The 17,124-nt window shown below is 40.0% G+C and overlaps 4 protein-coding genes across 6 annotated transcripts; 3 read left to right on the forward strand and 1 right to left on the reverse strand.

Annotated features, from left to right (window-relative positions):
- Positions 1 to 278: 278 nt before the first annotated feature.
- Positions 279 to 4,193, reverse strand: rsad1 (radical S-adenosyl methionine domain containing 1). 2 transcript variants are annotated; one of them, XM_047570949.1, is made up of 9 exons: positions 3,859 to 4,192; positions 3,572 to 3,705; positions 2,953 to 3,157; positions 2,509 to 2,874; positions 1,886 to 1,949; positions 1,655 to 1,802; positions 1,328 to 1,382; positions 1,037 to 1,140; positions 279 to 527 (listed from the first exon to the last, which is right to left on the reverse strand). In XM_047570949.1, the coding sequence occupies exons 1-9, from the start codon at positions 3,991 to 3,993 to the stop codon at positions 389 to 391; spliced, it is 1,350 nt and encodes a 449-aa protein (XP_047426905.1). In that variant the 5' UTR covers positions 3,994 to 4,192; the 3' UTR covers positions 279 to 388. The 2 variants fall into 2 exon arrangements, 1 of the variants encoding a protein (XP_047426905.1); XR_007110953.1 differs by having other exon boundaries at positions 511 to 527; positions 1,219 to 1,382; positions 3,859 to 4,193.
- A 2,132-nt stretch (positions 4,194 to 6,325) lies between these two features.
- On the forward strand, positions 6,326 to 8,082 carry LOC124997896 (GTPase IMAP family member 6). The gene is made up of 2 exons (XM_047571931.1): positions 6,326 to 6,344; positions 6,931 to 8,082. Exons 1-2 carry the CDS (start codon positions 6,326 to 6,328, stop codon positions 7,953 to 7,955), a joined length of 1,044 nt encoding a protein of 347 aa, XP_047427887.1. The 3' UTR covers positions 7,956 to 8,082.
- Positions 8,083 to 8,428: 346 nt separating this feature from the next.
- Positions 8,429 to 11,932, forward strand: btr02 (bloodthirsty-related gene family, member 2). Of its 2 annotated transcripts, none has more exons than XM_047572451.1 (7): positions 8,429 to 8,680; positions 9,706 to 9,978; positions 10,074 to 10,151; positions 10,242 to 10,496; positions 10,586 to 10,697; positions 10,806 to 10,832; positions 11,277 to 11,932. In XM_047572451.1, exons 2-7 carry the CDS (start codon positions 9,709 to 9,711, stop codon positions 11,819 to 11,821), a joined length of 1,287 nt encoding a protein of 428 aa, XP_047428407.1. In that variant the 5' UTR covers positions 8,429 to 8,680; positions 9,706 to 9,708; the 3' UTR covers positions 11,822 to 11,932. The 2 variants fall into 2 exon arrangements, with proteins under 2 accessions (XP_047428407.1, XP_047428406.1); XM_047572450.1 differs by having other exon boundaries at positions 8,440 to 8,680; positions 10,580 to 10,697.
- Positions 11,933 to 12,082: 150 nt separating this feature from the next.
- cldnk (claudin k) lies at positions 12,083 to 15,017 on the forward strand. The gene is made up of 2 exons (XM_047572452.1): positions 12,083 to 12,938; positions 13,941 to 15,017. Exon 2 carries the CDS (start codon positions 14,136 to 14,138, stop codon positions 14,781 to 14,783), a length of 648 nt encoding a protein of 215 aa, XP_047428408.1. The 5' UTR covers positions 12,083 to 12,938; positions 13,941 to 14,135; the 3' UTR covers positions 14,784 to 15,017.
- The last annotated feature ends 2,107 nt before the right edge of the window (positions 15,018 to 17,124 follow it).

The following is a 17,124-nucleotide window of genomic DNA, read 5'->3' on the forward strand; positions in this document are numbered from 1 at the left end:
AGACGGTTGATATTGCATGATGGAAATATGCAGACGAGGTGATGTTAGTAATGTGAGTGTTGAAAGACAGTGTGCCGTCAAGAACAACACCCAAACTCTTGACGTGAGAGGAGGGAGAGGCAGAGGAGTTGTCAGTGATGATGGTGAAACTGTTGGCTTTTGAGAGGATGGATTTAGAACCAATAAAATAAATGAATAAATGCCTACATTTAGAGATTTGGCCACAACATGAACCTGAATTTTCGGATAAACGGTGGAAAGACTACAACAAATTCTGCTCAAGTGTAGATACCATTTATTGAATTTCATTGTTTTCCATGCTTGTCAGCTACAAAACAAAACATCCACAAACACATATTCTATGAAGTTGTCTGCTCTGTTAAGGGGTTTAGGTGGTTATTTGTTCATTTGTAAGCACAGTGTGGTCCTTGGGTAGCCTCTGAAGAATTTGTCTTTCAAGCTCCACCAGCAGAGCCGGGAGCATGCTGTCCAGTAAGGCCAGACCCTCCCAGGAGCACCGCAGCCCCCTAGTAAGGAGAAAAATGCACCAATAGGTCAATTAAGTGATAAGATGACAGACCGCCCTTGCTAACTCTCTCTTACATAGCTACTGTTACTGCTGACATTGTTTCATGCACCTGTTCTCCCATTTTTTACTTTTCTACCCATAACATTATGAGGGCACTGTGTCCCCACAAGGTTTTCTACAATGAATTGTGTGAATTACTGCTTGTCCACTAGCCCCATCCACTACTACTGTCCAGTGCATCACATAGCATGTCATACTCTTGCTATATTGTTTATAAGCTACACTGAATGCACTTCATCCGTTTGCTCCTGCTGTTCTCTTCGACTCCTCTCCCTTATTCTGTTCTGCTTCCCATATGATCTGGGTTCTGCTCTGGGGGTTTCAGGCTGGGGATTCTGTAAAGCATCTTGGACTGTTTCAGATGCTATATGATGTTGAATAACACTAAAGTACAGCTCTACACAGGCAATTCATCTTTTTTTGCCATGAAAAATGGAAAAAAGTCACCTGTCATCCAGAATCAGTTGTCCATCCTGTAGAAACTCTTGAACATCAACAGATGCACCGTAAATTTCATGGAGGCCCAGTTGAGGGCAAAACAATTCCCAGTGCTGTTAAAATAAAAACAATATATAAATAATTTAATCATGTAAAATAATAAAATAAAAAAATAAAAAAACAATAAATACCGAACATGATCTTGCAACAGAACGTTGTTGTTGCCTGGGAACGGTGCTGAAAAGAATCTCTTCTCTTAATGCATTGCAGGTAGAAAGGGGTTTATTGTGTAAGCTTTACCTTGTGATTAATACCCTTGGTCATTCTCATTCCCATCACCAACACCTCCTCCAACCTGCCAAAGAAACATTTCACAGAACTGAACATTTGACTTGACAATAACAAGGAGAGAGCAGAGAGAGTAAATGGACCTGACAAAAGCCTTTCACAGTGACAGAATGTTTAAAAAGAACAAGCACATGTTCAACAACCTTGAAATCACTAAAACTGCAGTGAATCATACTCAAAACTGTTTGAGTATCTTGAAATTGCCTTCTTGTGTAATTACCAAATATACACGAGAAGGCACATAACACAAGGCACAACACTAGACGTGCAAAAGCTCACAAAGCAAGATGACTGAGTTGGATCCGCCTCCGTGTCCCATGTCCACGCTGCAGGACTTCACGGATCCACACGTCAGGCTCCAAAGTCTGGGTCCGGGCCTCCCTAACAACACCTCCCTCCCCCAGAGGGACAAACCTCCCATGTGCTCCTGTTACAGAAAAAAAAAAAAAAACCTTTCAACCAAAACAACCAACAGAATTTATTTCCTGCTTTCAATCTGGATAATATTACCTGGGCCAACACCTATGTATTGCGTTCCCTTCCAGTAGTTCAGATTGTGATGACTCACCGAATTCTACATAACATAAGAAGAAAATAATTATTTTTGGTTTTCTCAGAGATGTCTGTGAGGCAATAAGGCGTATAACAGAGAAGATATCTGCCTTGTTGATGACCGCACACAAAATATGCCCTAAACTGAATTAGACCTAACCCAGTGTAATGGTACAACAATAACACAAGAGTACCGATCATGTCACAGTCATTTTTCTCCTGTTTCTCTTCACTAAGCCAGTCACCCCATGTTCAACCATTTGAAATCTAAAGCAGCAGTAGCAGCTGTCCAGATAAAATAAGGGATTGCATTCTGTATATTTTAATTTATCAATCCTTGTGCAGGTGAAAGTGATTTTAAGCCAATACAGGTAGAAGACAAGGCCACTAACAATGATGGCTGCTGTACAGAGCAGAAATTACTAAATGTCACTACATTTGTACTTTTACTGTAACCTCAACTAACCTTTTTTTCATTTGTCCTTCATTCCTCTCTTTAATGTGTCACTCTTTTGTGTTTTTTTAAATGTCATTTGTTTTGATGTCTTCAAAGAACTCACATCTTTCTGATGAGGACTTACGTGTCTTGAAAAATTGGACACCTCATACTGCACGAGGCCGTGCTGGTGAAGAGTATTCCTGGCGCACTGGTACATCTCTGCTGTCACATCTTCAGCAGGCAAAGTCACTTGTCCAGATTGCACTTGTTTAAACAGCTGAGTGCCTCGCTCCAATGTCAGCTGGTACAGAGACACATGGTCATCGCAAATCTTCAACAGCTCAGACAACTCATTTTGCCAGGATTCAACAGTCTGTTTGGGCCGTCCGAACATGACGTCCACTGACACCCTACCAGGGCACAGCCTTCTGGCCTCTTCAATAGTTTTCAAAGCTTCATGAGAACTGTGGTCTCTTCCCAGACTTCTCAAGTCTTCATCCTGCAGAGACTGCAGGATAGAAAATATATGAGAACTGTAGCCTAAAGAAATTCTCTTTGGTCAGAGTTCCCTGAAGAGAATACTCACCTGGACGCCAATAGAGAAACGGTTCACCCCAGCACGTTGGTATTCCTCTAACTTTGCCATTCCTGCTGGAGTAGGGTTGACCTCAAGCGTGACTTCAGCCTTGTCTGAGAGATTTGTCTGCCTGGAAATAGTTTCAAGGACTGCAGCGATGGTTGAAGGATGAGCCAGGCTTGGAGTTCCACCACCAAAAAATACTGAGCTGATACTGCAAATTAAATCAAAGCACGGTGAGGAAATTAGCTGGGAGTTGTGGGTCACTGTGGTCAGTAGAGTCCGAGAGAGCAATGCAGTGCCAAGTTCTTAATGCTGGGGTCTATTTATTTATTTATTTACCACTCTCTGGTGCTATGGAACTATGGAGCAGTTGGCATGGGAACTGGTAGTCACACTGGGGTCACATCCTGTTTCTATTGCATCAGATAACTAAAACAAAACTTGACACCTGACCAAAAATACAGACACGTGAACATACATCAGTATTTGAAATATGTGTATTTTAGTTTATGACCTATACTACAACCAGACACCAGGGGAGGCTCTGCTTGGTTTGGCTTGGCTCCACATCCATCTTTATCTACAATCTTTGGAGATTGCATGTGGAAGGGCACAGAAATCTTACCGGGATACTTGACTGAGCTGCAGCAGTGTCTCTGTCTCCCACTGAAGGCACTTAGTCATGACGTGGTCGTTATTGTCTTTGGGTATGTACTTGTTAAAATTGCAGTAGGTGCACCTCCTGAGACAATAGGGCCACTGGAGAGGGAAAGAGCAACACGACACGATTTGAGCAAACTTTCCTGACGTGACGCATTAGCATTAAAAGCTGCAGACATGGGTGTAAATTTGCAGGTGTGTCCCCGTTTCTGGGTAAAACTACTGAATCGGTATCTGAATAAGCCAGCTCACGTGTACATAGAGAGACGCCTTCTTAGTGAGCGAGGCCGCCCATTCAGACGCATCTTCAGTCACTTCTCCGCTGGAGAAGCAGCGCACGCCGGGAGAAAGGACACGACTGGCCGCTCGAAACGTGTGTTTGATCATCCCGGTGACAGTGGTTCTCTCTCTTTCCGTCGACTGAACTGTCTGAACGCGAGGTTGTCCTTCACCTCAATACACGTGCCCATCATACTCTCATCATAGATATATAAATAACAACACGTACAAAAGAAATGTCGTAGACATTTTGTGTACTTTCTCAACAGGAACTCTGACGTCACCCAAACAGGAAATAGACCTCCATGCAATTTCTTCTTTGTGTTTCACAGTTTGTCCACACGAGGGCGATGTTACACCACACTAAGCAGCACACTAAGTTCTCTCTATAAAGAGAGAGTCTGTCCCTATGATCTGGCCAACCAGGAATGGACTGTCTGAGATATCTCGCTGTGTTGATTGGTTCTGAGATGGTCACGTGTGTAGTGAGCACCATAGAAAAAAGTTAGCCATACCATCATTAATGTGAACCTTGATCTCAAAAACGCCCAACAATGCTTTACAAATGAGCAAAGTTTGAAGTTAACCAAGCCTCATGCTAGCCTTATGCTAGCCTTATGCTAGCTAGTTATCTGGACTAAAGGCTTATAAAAATATAGCCAAGTTTAATTTGACATGTAACTTTGCCTGGGCTCCTACTAAGTTATAATGGCTAGCATGTTAATGTTATAATGATAATACTAAGTAACAGTAAGACTAGTTTAATATTCACTATTTCTGAGTATTTATAATTTTTCTGAGTAATTTCAAACTTTTAGACAGAGGACAATGTAAACACAGCTCCATCACTGATGAGGTGATTGGGCTACACAGCATTTTACAGGCTCATTTAAGATATTTAAAGTAAGTAAAATATTTAAGTGAGAGCCTTTTACATATTGATAGACGTTGGCAATAACATTTATAGGCCCATTAATGGTAAAAATAAACAATTTATTTCCATGTTCCTTCTCTAATGAGTCTCTGAGTGAGAGAGGAGACAAAGGGGAGTCATAATGCCATGCTTGATCAGTGAATGCTAAGTTTTGCATATAAATTTTGTGTAAGTGATTATTTAAATTATTTAAAAGTTTTTTGTTGTTTGTTTGTTTTTTGTTTTTGTTTTGGGTGTATTTTTGGCCATGTATTCTAAATCTTCTTCTAATTGCCCTTTGGGGATAAATAAAGTTTCCTGATTCTGATATTTTGATGTATATCTTTGAATCATGGTTAATTATTAAATCGAAGCGCCACAGTTTTTCTAAAAAAAAAAAAGCCTATCTCATAAGCTGATTCAGAGAATGGTAAGCGTGTGCAAAACTGTTCCTAAAGCAATAGGTGACCACTTTGAAGAATCCCTTTTTTTCACACATGGAATCACTACATGATTCCATGTGTGAAAAAAACAAGATGACTGAGTTGGATCCGTGATGTCTTCGGTATTTCTAAACGACGCAGAAAATATATTCTACTGAAAGAGAAGTGTTTTCAAATGTGTGACCAGTATACGTAAGTATAAGTATATGTTAAAGAAAATAGGTTGGAGGGCTTGAATTGTCACCTAATTTGTCTGTAAAACAGTGGCTTTAAGTTTTTTTTATATTTAACATTTGATATAGGATATATATCAGAATAAAACATTGCAGATGAAAACAAATTGCAAAAAGGTGTTTATTCCTAAACAAAAATCTACAACTACAGGGCAGATTGTGCATCCACACAATGAATTTAGAATATTTGGGCTTTTTGAATGATGCTGAACAATCTTCAGTGCATTAAAACACCAGTCTACATTTGGAGTATAAATTTGTGCTCCACTCACACAGGATCAAACTAATTTAATGAGCTATTGATTTCCCCGAACGTAGAAAACAGCACAGTCTGGTGCACTTAAATAACCTTATACAGTGGTGGATTTAATAGACATAGAAAATCATTAGGTTATAACATATTTCACTCATGTTGGTTTTATTGGAAGAATATTTTGAGTCTGGAGCTGTCTGTTAGCGGATAAATAGCTCATAACTGAAAATGAGTGCTTCTAATTTTCATAGGACTGCATCCAATCACCATCGATGTCAGAGTCTATGTGTCTATATTAGAGTCAATATTCGTAACAACGAACTGCCGTCACTGTTCACATCCTCCACAAAATGTGACAACACAGTAAATTATCTAGAAAAGTATTACATCGGACATGTCGATAAATGTGAATGCGTACAGCGTCAGCCTCTGACCCTGAGGGCATTTTCCACTTAATATTAAATCTGGTACACAATTACCCAGTCTACAGAGATGCAGAGAGAGTGCAAGCAAGTGTGTTGAGTGAGTCCAGTGGAGAGCTGCAGAACTTTAAGATAAGCCACTGTGAAGGAGTCAGTCTATATTGTAAAACTTCAAAATGGACAAGAGGAAGAAAGGTAAGCTTTCAGATTTAATATATACAGTAAGTGGGGCAAATGTAATTATGTAAATACAAAATGGAAGTTACTTCTGTTGTGCTTTACCTTTACTCACTTTAAAAAGGTACAACGGTGGACATATAGTACCAAATTGGATCTATACTAGGGGAAAACAACAAGAATCCCCTGATCTACCAAAAGCAATGAAAAGAAAAATAATTCTTGTATCCAGTTTTCCCTGTCACACCAATGCATGTATTTTTGTAATGTGTGAATTTTCACATCAGTTGAAAGCGCCACGACAGACAGCTATTCTCTTTTAATAATGTCAAAAACATGTAACATTAAAAGATTCTAACTACCTACGTACTACTACAAAGGAACGTGAGAAATTATTGCATTTTTAATATGCTTGTATTAGCAAGAGTGGTGAATATATTATTCCTATTTATTTTATTGCTTGCTTTTTTGGCCTGATTTCACAGATATTGAATGGGGATGATAATACAACTTTATGTATGAAAATAATAGAAATGTAAGCAAGTGCACTTTATTGTTTTTGCATTCAAGTGTCATTCTTTTCTCAAACTGAATGCTTTCACAGGCTCTGCTGGGGAATTGAGGCTCATGGTGGTTGGTAGCAGTGGACCCTCTCAGTTCATGCTTACCAACGCCATACTCGGGAGGGAGGAGTTTTGTAATGATGTCACCAGCATTTCTGGGAGCATGAAGAACACTGGTGAGCTAGCTGGAAGACAAGTGGCAGTGATAAATGGACCAAACATCTATGCCAAGGATATGTTTCAGGCCAAGAGGAAGATGGAGGTGAGGAGGTCCAAGTGCTTATGCATACCTGGCCCTCATGCATTTCTCGTTGCCTTTGACATGGAAAAAATTTCCCCGAATGACATGAGAACCTCCAGGTTGATGAAGAAACGCTTTGGAAGGCAATGCTTGAAACACTGCATGGTTCTCCTGGCCTATGAAGGGAATGTGGAAAGAGAAGTCTTGGAACGCAGAGTGCAGAAGACTGACTGGCACCTGAGAGAACTGACTGAAAAATACGGTGGACAATTTCACATTTTCAGCAAGAACTGGAAGGATCGGAGTCAAGACAGAGAGCTTCTTCGGAAGATAGAAAACATGGTGGCCTTGTTAGGAGGTGGCTACTACTCTTGTAGGACTTTCCAGAAGGCTGAGGACTACGTGAAGAAAGAGGAAAAAAGGCTTAGGAAACAGAGGGCAGCAGAGGTAGAGAAGACATGGTCAGACATGGATAAGAAATATGTAGCAGAAGAGCTGTACAAAAAGAAGGATGCCTACTCTGCCAATGTTGGTGCAGATATCAGAACAAGAGCTGAGTTAGACAATGACTGGCTCAGAACTTCTTTAATCAGAGGACTGGGGACAGGTTTAGTAGTTGGAGCTGGGATGGGTGTGCTGGTTGGATCAATTGCAGGACCTGGGGGCATGGTACTTTATGGTGTCATAGGTGGTGCAGTTGGAGGATCAGCAGGGGGAACTGCTCAGGTGGCAATAAAACATATGGAGAATAGAGTTGCCCCACCCGCCAGACTAAACTTTAACTCAATCTTCATCAATCGCTTCTTTGCTGCTCCTCGTACATAACAGTGTGTTTGACCAAACATTTTGTTATGCTGGGAAAAGTTTGGACGTGACATTCACATGGATGTTACTTAGACATGTATGACCGACCTAGACCAGACCAGGCACCCCCACCTCAAAGCAATGACACTTCTTGCTGGCAGCAGCCATCCCCAGCAGGTTGCAGCCTGACACACACACAAAAACGGTTTAGGAGCAACTCAAAAAACATGAAAAACAGCACAAGGTTTTGACCTGGCCTCAACACCTTGTGCTATAAGACTCAAAGGCTTAAGACTAACAACATTCTGTTGCCAGACACTACAGGACATCGTCCAATGGACCACACCCATGTCCATTCACTGATGAGAACTGTTTTGGAGGCACATAAACAATATTAGGAAGGTGGCCATAATGTTATGCCTGATCTGTGTAAATACTACCGGTACATTAATCTATCAAGAATAAGTGAAGTTGTGATTTTATCTCTGCGGTAACTGCAGTGTTTGTGTGGGTTGTCTGAACATTTTATTCAGCCTCTAGCACTTCCTGGTCCTGTGGGTTAGTTACAGAGTAGCTCAGATAACATTTAAGGTGGAGTCTCAACTGAGCATTCCATTGTCTAAGTACTGCCCCTTTCCTAGACAACGCATACCTTCGTTTACCTGCCGAGAGTAAGTCAGTGTAGTCTCTACATACTGTTACGTAAAATCTATTCAGTATCATCTGGAAAAGAACAGCTGGGACAGGTAAGACTATATTTTCCTTCTAAGTTTCTACATTAGTTTCTGTTTGATTTTGACAGAAAGTTATTCGCTTTCTGACGTCTGTCAGTCCTCCTGGACACGTTATTAGACTGTTGCATAACATGTGATTGTATCCTGTGTGCATACAATAAAATTGTACATTACCTGAAAATCTATCGTGATATCTTTTTGCTTTTTGTTGAGTTGTACGACCCTTTTGTTGATGATGTTGTGTACATTTTGGTTGTTACCTGTTTGACAACATATTTATCTGCTTCCGCTCCCTGTTAGTCTATCTGCCCTTGATAACAAAGAACAGACTGTGACTGGGATGATTTTCAGAATAATAAAACAGAGTACAAGAGTTCGTGATGGGCTCAGTGAAATATAGTAACATTTTCAGGTCGTTGTGAATCATTAGACTTTGTAATATGACACTAATTCCATTCTGCTTAAGAACATGAAATCTAGTTTTTAATGCTGAATAACTGAGGGGAAAATACACATTCTCGTTTTTACAGTTCTGCTTAAATACTTATATTTTAAGCGGTCAGTGATTTGAAATAGTATCACCATACATCTATCAAAGACATCACAGGCTACTTTTATTGACTTGTACTTCACAGTTTTAACTGCTATGTTTTCATGATATATTGTATTTTAATCTACATTTGTATGACTGAAGTTCAACATTCAAGACATTTAGCCTCTGAGCTATTAAATTTAAGTGTTTTGGTGTTTCTTGATTGCCTCATTTATCATCATGTAATACCTCATTTATCTTGCAGTCATTTGATACCATAGTAGTATCAGCTCTTTGGTGATAAAATCATATCTTTATTATAACACCATTATGTCCTAAAAAAATAAGAATCTGCTTTTCATGTTCGTTGCATAAGACAAATAATTTTTATGGAAACTTATCCAGTTAACTATCCATTGTGTTACCTTATTCATCAAACAAACACAACACCTCACAGATGATTTTGCTTCAAACGTTCCTGACATACTTTTGTTGACTCTTTCAGAATATGGCATCTACCATCAGTCTCCTCCCTGAGAAGCACTTTTTGTGTTCCCTGTGTAGAGACATCTTCACTAACCCCGTGACGATACCATGTGGACACAGCTTTTGCTTGTCTTGTCTCTCCCGCTACTGGACACGACACCAGTCCAAATACTGCCCCCACTGTAAAAGAGTGTTTATTGACAAGCCTGACCTCAGTGTCAACCACATTCTGGCAGACGTCTCTGACAATTACAGGAAGACTCGACCTCAGAGACCCCCTGATGAGGAAATGGTAGTGTATTGTTTTGTCAGTCATTTTATCAGATTTGATCTAAACTATAAACTCGTATATTTCTGTGCGCTCATGTCAGTGATGCACTTGTATAGATTGTAGATTCTGAGCAAATGATTCAGGAAAGGCTGCAGAAGATAAAAAGGCTGAAATATTCTCTTGAGCTTCAAAAGGTGAGCATAAACATCTAATATAACACAACAATTCAAACGCTTTTCAAGATTATAAAAAAATTGTATCATTAAATAATCATGTCCAATCAGAACTCGTACCTCAGAGAGGTACGAGAGAGTCAGAAGATTTTCTCTGCCCTTGTGAATGCCATGGAGAAGAGTCACAAAGCGGTTGTTGCTGCCATTGAGGAGAAACAGAGAGACGAGGAGAACAGGGTGGAAACACTGGTGAGAGAGATTGAACAGGAGATCCAGGAGCTGAGGAAGGAGACCAATAAGTCTGATCCTCAAAGCGACATCTCTGTAATTGGTGATCCAAGTGATGACACAAAGCAGCTTGCTGTGGTAAGCATCAACTTCAGACAATGTCAGTAGCAGTATTGTTTTGTTATGTTGTGCTGAACATTTCCTCTATGTGACCCTCTGAGATGAAGGACTGGTCCACGGTTACCATAGAAACCGACCCTTGTATTGGAGTCACCAGAAGAGCGTTGTCAGACACACTGGACAAAATAAAGGTGGAAGTCTACAGACTCTCCAAAGCAGGTGAAAAATGCAATTTTTATCTTTTTTATTTATTTATTTATTTGTTAATAGCCATCTACAATAGATTCAATGACCCTGATGTTTCTTTTTTCCCTCTTGTTTTCATAGAACTTAAGAGAATAGAGAAATACTCAGGTGAGGTTTATTTTTATACAGAATGTTTTTTTATTATTATTTTTGGGGAACATAGTTATTTTTCTTTGCTAAGGGGAAGGAATAGAATTGTAATTCTAACAAATAGTAAAACACTTGATGGTAGATTAAGCATTCAGATCTTTAACCTACGTAGCAATTAAAAAAATACACTTAAAATGCACTTGTATAAATGTGAACATATTCTTTACACACCTCAGTAGATTTAGTATTAGGTTTTCATTGATTTGTTACATAGATTATTATTTCTGATACATTAATATTTAACTTGTATTTAAAAGCTGTAGTTGAATGGGGTAGACTGATCTTACTCATTATAATTCTTCTTAAAGTGAGCTGCAGTCCTGTTTCTGCTGAACTGAAAGTGAACTATAAGTTTTTGTCATTATTTGACTCATTCTTGCTTTTCTCCTCTCTCTTCCAAAGTGGATATCAACCTGAGTGCTAAAACAGCCCACCCCTTCCTTTTAGTCTCAGATGACAGAAAACATGTGCGCCACACGAGCAAGCTTCAGGAGGTTCCCGAACACCCCAAAAGGTTCGACCGTGTGGCAAACGTGCTGGCCAAAGAAAACTTCAGCAGCGGGAGGTACTATTGGGAAGTGGAGGTTGGGGAAAAGATCGAATGGAACCTGGGAGTTGCCAGACAGTCTGTAAACAGGAAGGGCAAGTTTACTGTCTGCCCCGCAAATGGCTTCTGGACATTAAGCATGAAGGCTGGAGGTCAGTGCACAGCCAACACATCTCCTGTCACTCTGTTGTCTCTAGAGTACAGACCCAGGAAGGTGGGTGTGTTTTTGGATTATGCTGAAGGCCAAGTGTCCTTTTACTGTGTAGAATCTGGAGTCCACATTTACACGTTTAAAGATAAGTTCACTGATCGACTTCATCCATTCTTCAATCCTGGTCGCTTGCATGGCGGCAAAAATGCAGCTCCTCTGGTCATCTGTTCTAGTTTTTGCAGCATCTGAACGTCATGGAAATATGTCCTGTGCAAAAACAGAGCTGCTGTTCAAATGATTGACTTTTCAGATGAATACTGTATATACAATATTTCGCAAATTAAATCTATTTTTGCAGGACTTTTGAAACTTGAATGTTCTTATTAATGCAGTTAAACTATGCAATGTGCAGCGGGTAACTCTCCAGAGCTTATGGTGGAGAGATCATCTATGAATGCATGTTAAAGTTTTATGGATTCCTATCTCTGACAGTCAGGGAGAATGAAATAGAACCAAGAAGCGTTTTCGGTGCTCCATAGTTGAGAAAAGAAAGTGATGAGCAAATACAGATCACAGTTAGTGTAGGTTATTCCTCAATGGAGGGCGCTGAAAGAAGAGAGGGTACTGAGGAACTGAGGGACTGCAGGCTGAAGGCCTATGAGGGCTACACCACACAACGACAGCGTTTTTGTAATTACTCTCACTGCCAGATGGGGGGTACAGATATTTTGCAGCATTTAATAATCCTTTTGCCAATCTGCAGTGCACCACATTTTCTCCGTCAGAACAGTGAAGAAGAGGGTGCATAAGGACTGAATCTGAACACTCGAAAACTTCAATGAAACCCATAAACAACCCGAAAAGAAAAAAGCAGAGTAGAAGAAAAGAGAAGGCTCTCATGAATGAACAAATGAGACAAAGTCGAATAAGGGGAGAAGAAGGAGATTGCTGAGTTGGATAGATGCGTCTGCAGGGTTGGGATAGTGGCTGATGAGGAGGGGGGAGGGAGGGCAGAGCAAAACAGCAGGGCATTGTGCCTGTACACCAGGCACTGGGAGACACACTCAAACACATTCACACACTGACACAGTCGTGCACACAAGCGCATGCCTCTGCCCACTGCCACACAGACTTGCGTTGGCATCTCGGAGGGCAGCTCCATCTCCAGTTCAGTCCTGAGTGAAGCTGATCACCCCTCTCCGCTGCAGTACAAACCTCTAAGACAGAGCCCCTGCTTCGTGCCCTTCCTGTCAACACAACTAAAGGCATTCACAACTCCAGGCACCAACAACTCACAAGCAGAGCCTCGGTGGACAAACTCTAACCTGTGGATTGTCTCTGAGGAGAGCAGCACTCTACATTTGAGGTAAATGTCCAGTACATTCTCAGAAATCTCAGAAATCTTTCATATCTGTTTCTATGTTCTGAACCTACTGGACACCGAATTTCCCATGGGATAAATAAAATATCTATCTACTCTCTAATTATAGTGAATGTGTGGGATTTGCTAATATTGGTGATTTTGGATCTAAACTAATTGTTCTACAACATGTTTAGTTGTGTCTCCATTCTATTGCACAGTGTAATGGATGTTGAAGGCTAGCGACTCAGATATGATCAGTTGAACTTGTTCCACTGCAGTGTTCGCAATTATTCCTTGGAAACAGAAGTCTTACAAGTTTAATGGGCCTTTCAGGAAATTCCAATTGGTCAGAAGGAAAGTTAGGCATTGTTAATGACTATACACATTTTGTAACACTGGAGGATGATCATACTGGTCCCAAGGATTCATATGATCTGTTATTTTCTAGAATTTTTTTTTTTTCTGTATAGAGGGATTTGATCTGTAAAACTGACACTTACACTTTATGTTTAGTGTAATGCATCCCCCTGATTGGTCTTATTCAGGGGTGTGTTTGATTCCTGGAACTGGTCTAACGTAGATACTGAGAGCTATCACAAATAGATGACATGGGCCCTCCTAGCCCACTCTACAAGTGTTTCATGAAAAGCTGCTTGTGTTCAGAGGCTCCTCATGTTTTTCTGTGATAATCCACTCACCCAGCAAGGCGTAGCTCGACACCCACAGCCGTGTCAAAGAAAGCTATTATTTGGGGTTTTCACTGGAATCCACTAAACATGGGCCTTCCAGCCTGTTTCCAAACATTTATGATAAATATATGTTGCATTAGTCTTTTCATTCATGACTTATGTAATACTCATTGTTTCAAATAAGAAGATATGATGTTATAATGAGAATGAGACATACTTTGTGTCTAGTAGTGATGCTTCATTGTTTATTTGAGAAGTGAGAATATGATTGAAATCATTTATTTTATTTTATTTTTTTGCATTTTCTTACTTTCAGGATACTTTGTCCTTGTCTTGCCCAAGCCGACCTCATCAACCCATCAAGCACTGGTCGAAGATCTAGAAGTGGACCACAACATTTCTAGAATCAGAAACTTTCATATTTCTCTGTGGGACTACACGTTGGCTTTGTACAGCATAAACTGATATAAGAGCAAGATATATCCATCTGATTCAAGCAACACCTTTCACTATGGCGACCACAGGCATGCAGTTACTGGGCCTCATCCTATCAATTGTGGGCTGGGTGGGTGGGTTAGTAGTCTGTGCCATCCCCTTGTGGCGGGTCACTGCCTTCATTGGTAACAACATAGTGACGGCTCAAATCATATGGGAAGGCCTGTGGATGACTTGCATAGTGCAGAGCACAGGTCAGATTCAGTGTAAGGTGTATGATAGCTTGTTGGCTCTGCCTAGTGACATGCAGGCTGCCCGAGGTCTCACTGTGTTTTCCATTTTGCTCTGTGGCCTAGCTCTGGCTCTGGGTGTCCTAGGAGTCAAATGCACTAAATGTATTGGTGTAAACAGCCTCAAGGCCCGTATTGCTCGCATTTCCGGCGCTCTTTTTGCCATCGCAGGGTTTCTTTACCTTGTGCCTGTATGCTGGACAGCCCATTCCATCATCAGGGATTTCTATGATCCACACGTGGCGGCACCACACAAGCGTGAGCTTGGCCCTGCCCTGTACATCGGTTGGGGCGCAGCAGCCTTGCTCCTCATCGGGGGATCGCTGCTCTATGCAGGGTCAAGTCCACCTGGCATCCCAGGCTCTCCAACCTTCAGCAGTGGAGAGAGTAGTCCTCGTAGAGCACCTGCTACACAAGTCAAAGGTTATGTCTAAGTTCTAAACACCTTCAAATTCTGCAAATCCACTCCAAATGATGACAAACCTCTGTTTTCTCCTTTTGAATTTGCTCCTTGTAATTATTTTATATTTAATGTTACTCTGATTTGCTTTTTTCTATGAAAAGCTTCAGGAGGCTGTTTAGGGAAAATTGAATTCCTTTGATTATTCACCCTTCAATAACCCCTGTTTCTGTCAGAAAAGTACAATAAAAGTTGTATCCTCTGGGAATTGTTGTTTGTTCACATTTGTTTCCATTCACAAATAGAGTGCTTTAAATGATCTTTTAAATGTATATATTTTACGGGAAATAGACTATATAGTAGTCTTCAAAGAAAAAGAAAATGACTCTGAACTGTAAACACTACTGCTAAATGGAGAGAAACAATAGAACAATGGGATGTGTGTTGTCCTGGTGCCATATTGGTGCGAAGTGTGCATGCATGTGTGTGGTCCTATCTTTCATCCCAGCTACTCTGTACCAAGGACAAACAAAAATACATTATGGTTCCTTTACACAACAAAAATCCAGACTTTTTCACAAAACATTACCTACCTTTTAGAATGGCAATAGACAGGACATTACCGATAAGGCTAAAATTATCCTTAATCCCATCAAGTATCCTTCGTGGTCCAACTAATGATTCGATTATTAAGCAAGGCCCCGGTCTGGATTTTAATGTGGGATGTTCAATTCAATTCAATTCAGTTTTATTGATATAGCGCCAATAACAATACAAATCGTCTCAAGATGCTTTACAAAAACCAGCCTGCAACCTCCAGAGCAAGCCTGAGGGTGACAGTGGCAAGAAAAAACTCCCTTTTAACAGAAAAAAAACCTTGAGCAGAACCCAGCTCATATGGAGGGAACCATCTGCCGAAGGCCAGCCGGGTAGAAACAGAGAGGATAGAGAGAAAAGAAGAACAGGAGAAACAAGATAAACAAACTTCTGTCATAGATACATACATCAAGCTGAAGGAAACATGTATGATCTAGTAATAAAGCACATAGCTGATGATCTATGAGACTGTTTGTGAGTATAACAGGAAATTCAAGCAACATTTTTATTCATAAGACACTAATTTCATTTTGATGCTGTTTTCCTCAAATTTGAATGAAATGATCTTCCAGTGAAAACTTGTGAATTATTTAATTTTCCTTAGAATTTAGTTACTGCACATGCCTGTTTCAGAATGATTCTTTACTTACTTAAACTAGATTAACTACACAGTAAATGTATATGGCATTTCTTGCGAGCTGTAAAAGTGATCACATTTACCACATCAGCAGTTTTCTCCTTTTTATTTGTAACAGCAGAGGACAGAACAAGAACACAATGCCACTTTATAGCGCATTACAACACCACAGTGACAATGACCACCAGTGTTCCAAGTGCCAGGTAGTGACTCATACATGATCTAAGTGGGCCTATTGGTAGAGTACTGCTGTAAATACTGTAAGCCTGTGCTAGTCCACTGGGCACTTGTAATGGAGAAAACATGGAGTGAGACAAGTGCACTGTTTAGATTGTAGGCAATCAGTGCAATATCTTAAATGGATTTAAGGTATACACTAATAAAGATCATACAGTTTCATTAGCCCACGTAGACACATACAAGTGATTTATCAATAATATTATTCAGGAGGCAAAAGCAGGAATATAACTACATGAGAAGTTTTCACATGTTCTCTTCAGTTTGACCATCGCCATTCAAGGCTCACTCACAAAACATGTGCTTTTTTATACATGTCTCAATTCAGATCATGTATCAAGAGTCCTCTAAAGATTTGATACCATGATAATATACATATACCACTATTGTAAGATGCACATGTAAAGTGGTAAAGTGTGGCTCCCTTTCAGGGTGTGGAAAATAAAGGGACTGACGTGGAAATTTGAAAAGAAAAAGAAAATGTGTTTTTATAAACTCATACTTACTTGTCTTTTACTTGAGTTTAACAAATAAAGTTTCATCAAAATGTAAAAACACACTCTTGGAAGACTAATGCACTCTTATAAAATGTGTGTTGAGTAATATTATTATCCCCAAAATGTTCTTGTATAGTTCTCATTATATTGCAGAACTGCACTTTACTGTTGAACGCATGGTTGTTAGTGGTTTACAGTATGTATAGAGATTTATTTACACATTATTCGTGTACAGTTTATTTGGAAAAAATAAAAATAAAAAAATAAATAGCTGCATCTGTAATCCTAACCCAACGTCCTGATCTACCACCATCAGGTCAGGGATAGGGTTTTTGTGCATCTTGACGTTTGTATGAATACTTCTTCTTATTACCTTATTGAATTAAACTCAACAAGTCCAGTTTTTT

Source organism: Mugil cephalus, chromosome 20, assembly GCF_022458985.1.
Source record: "Mugil cephalus isolate CIBA_MC_2020 chromosome 20, CIBA_Mcephalus_1.1, whole genome shotgun sequence".
Taxonomy (NCBI): domain Eukaryota; kingdom Metazoa; phylum Chordata; class Actinopteri; order Mugiliformes; family Mugilidae; genus Mugil; species Mugil cephalus.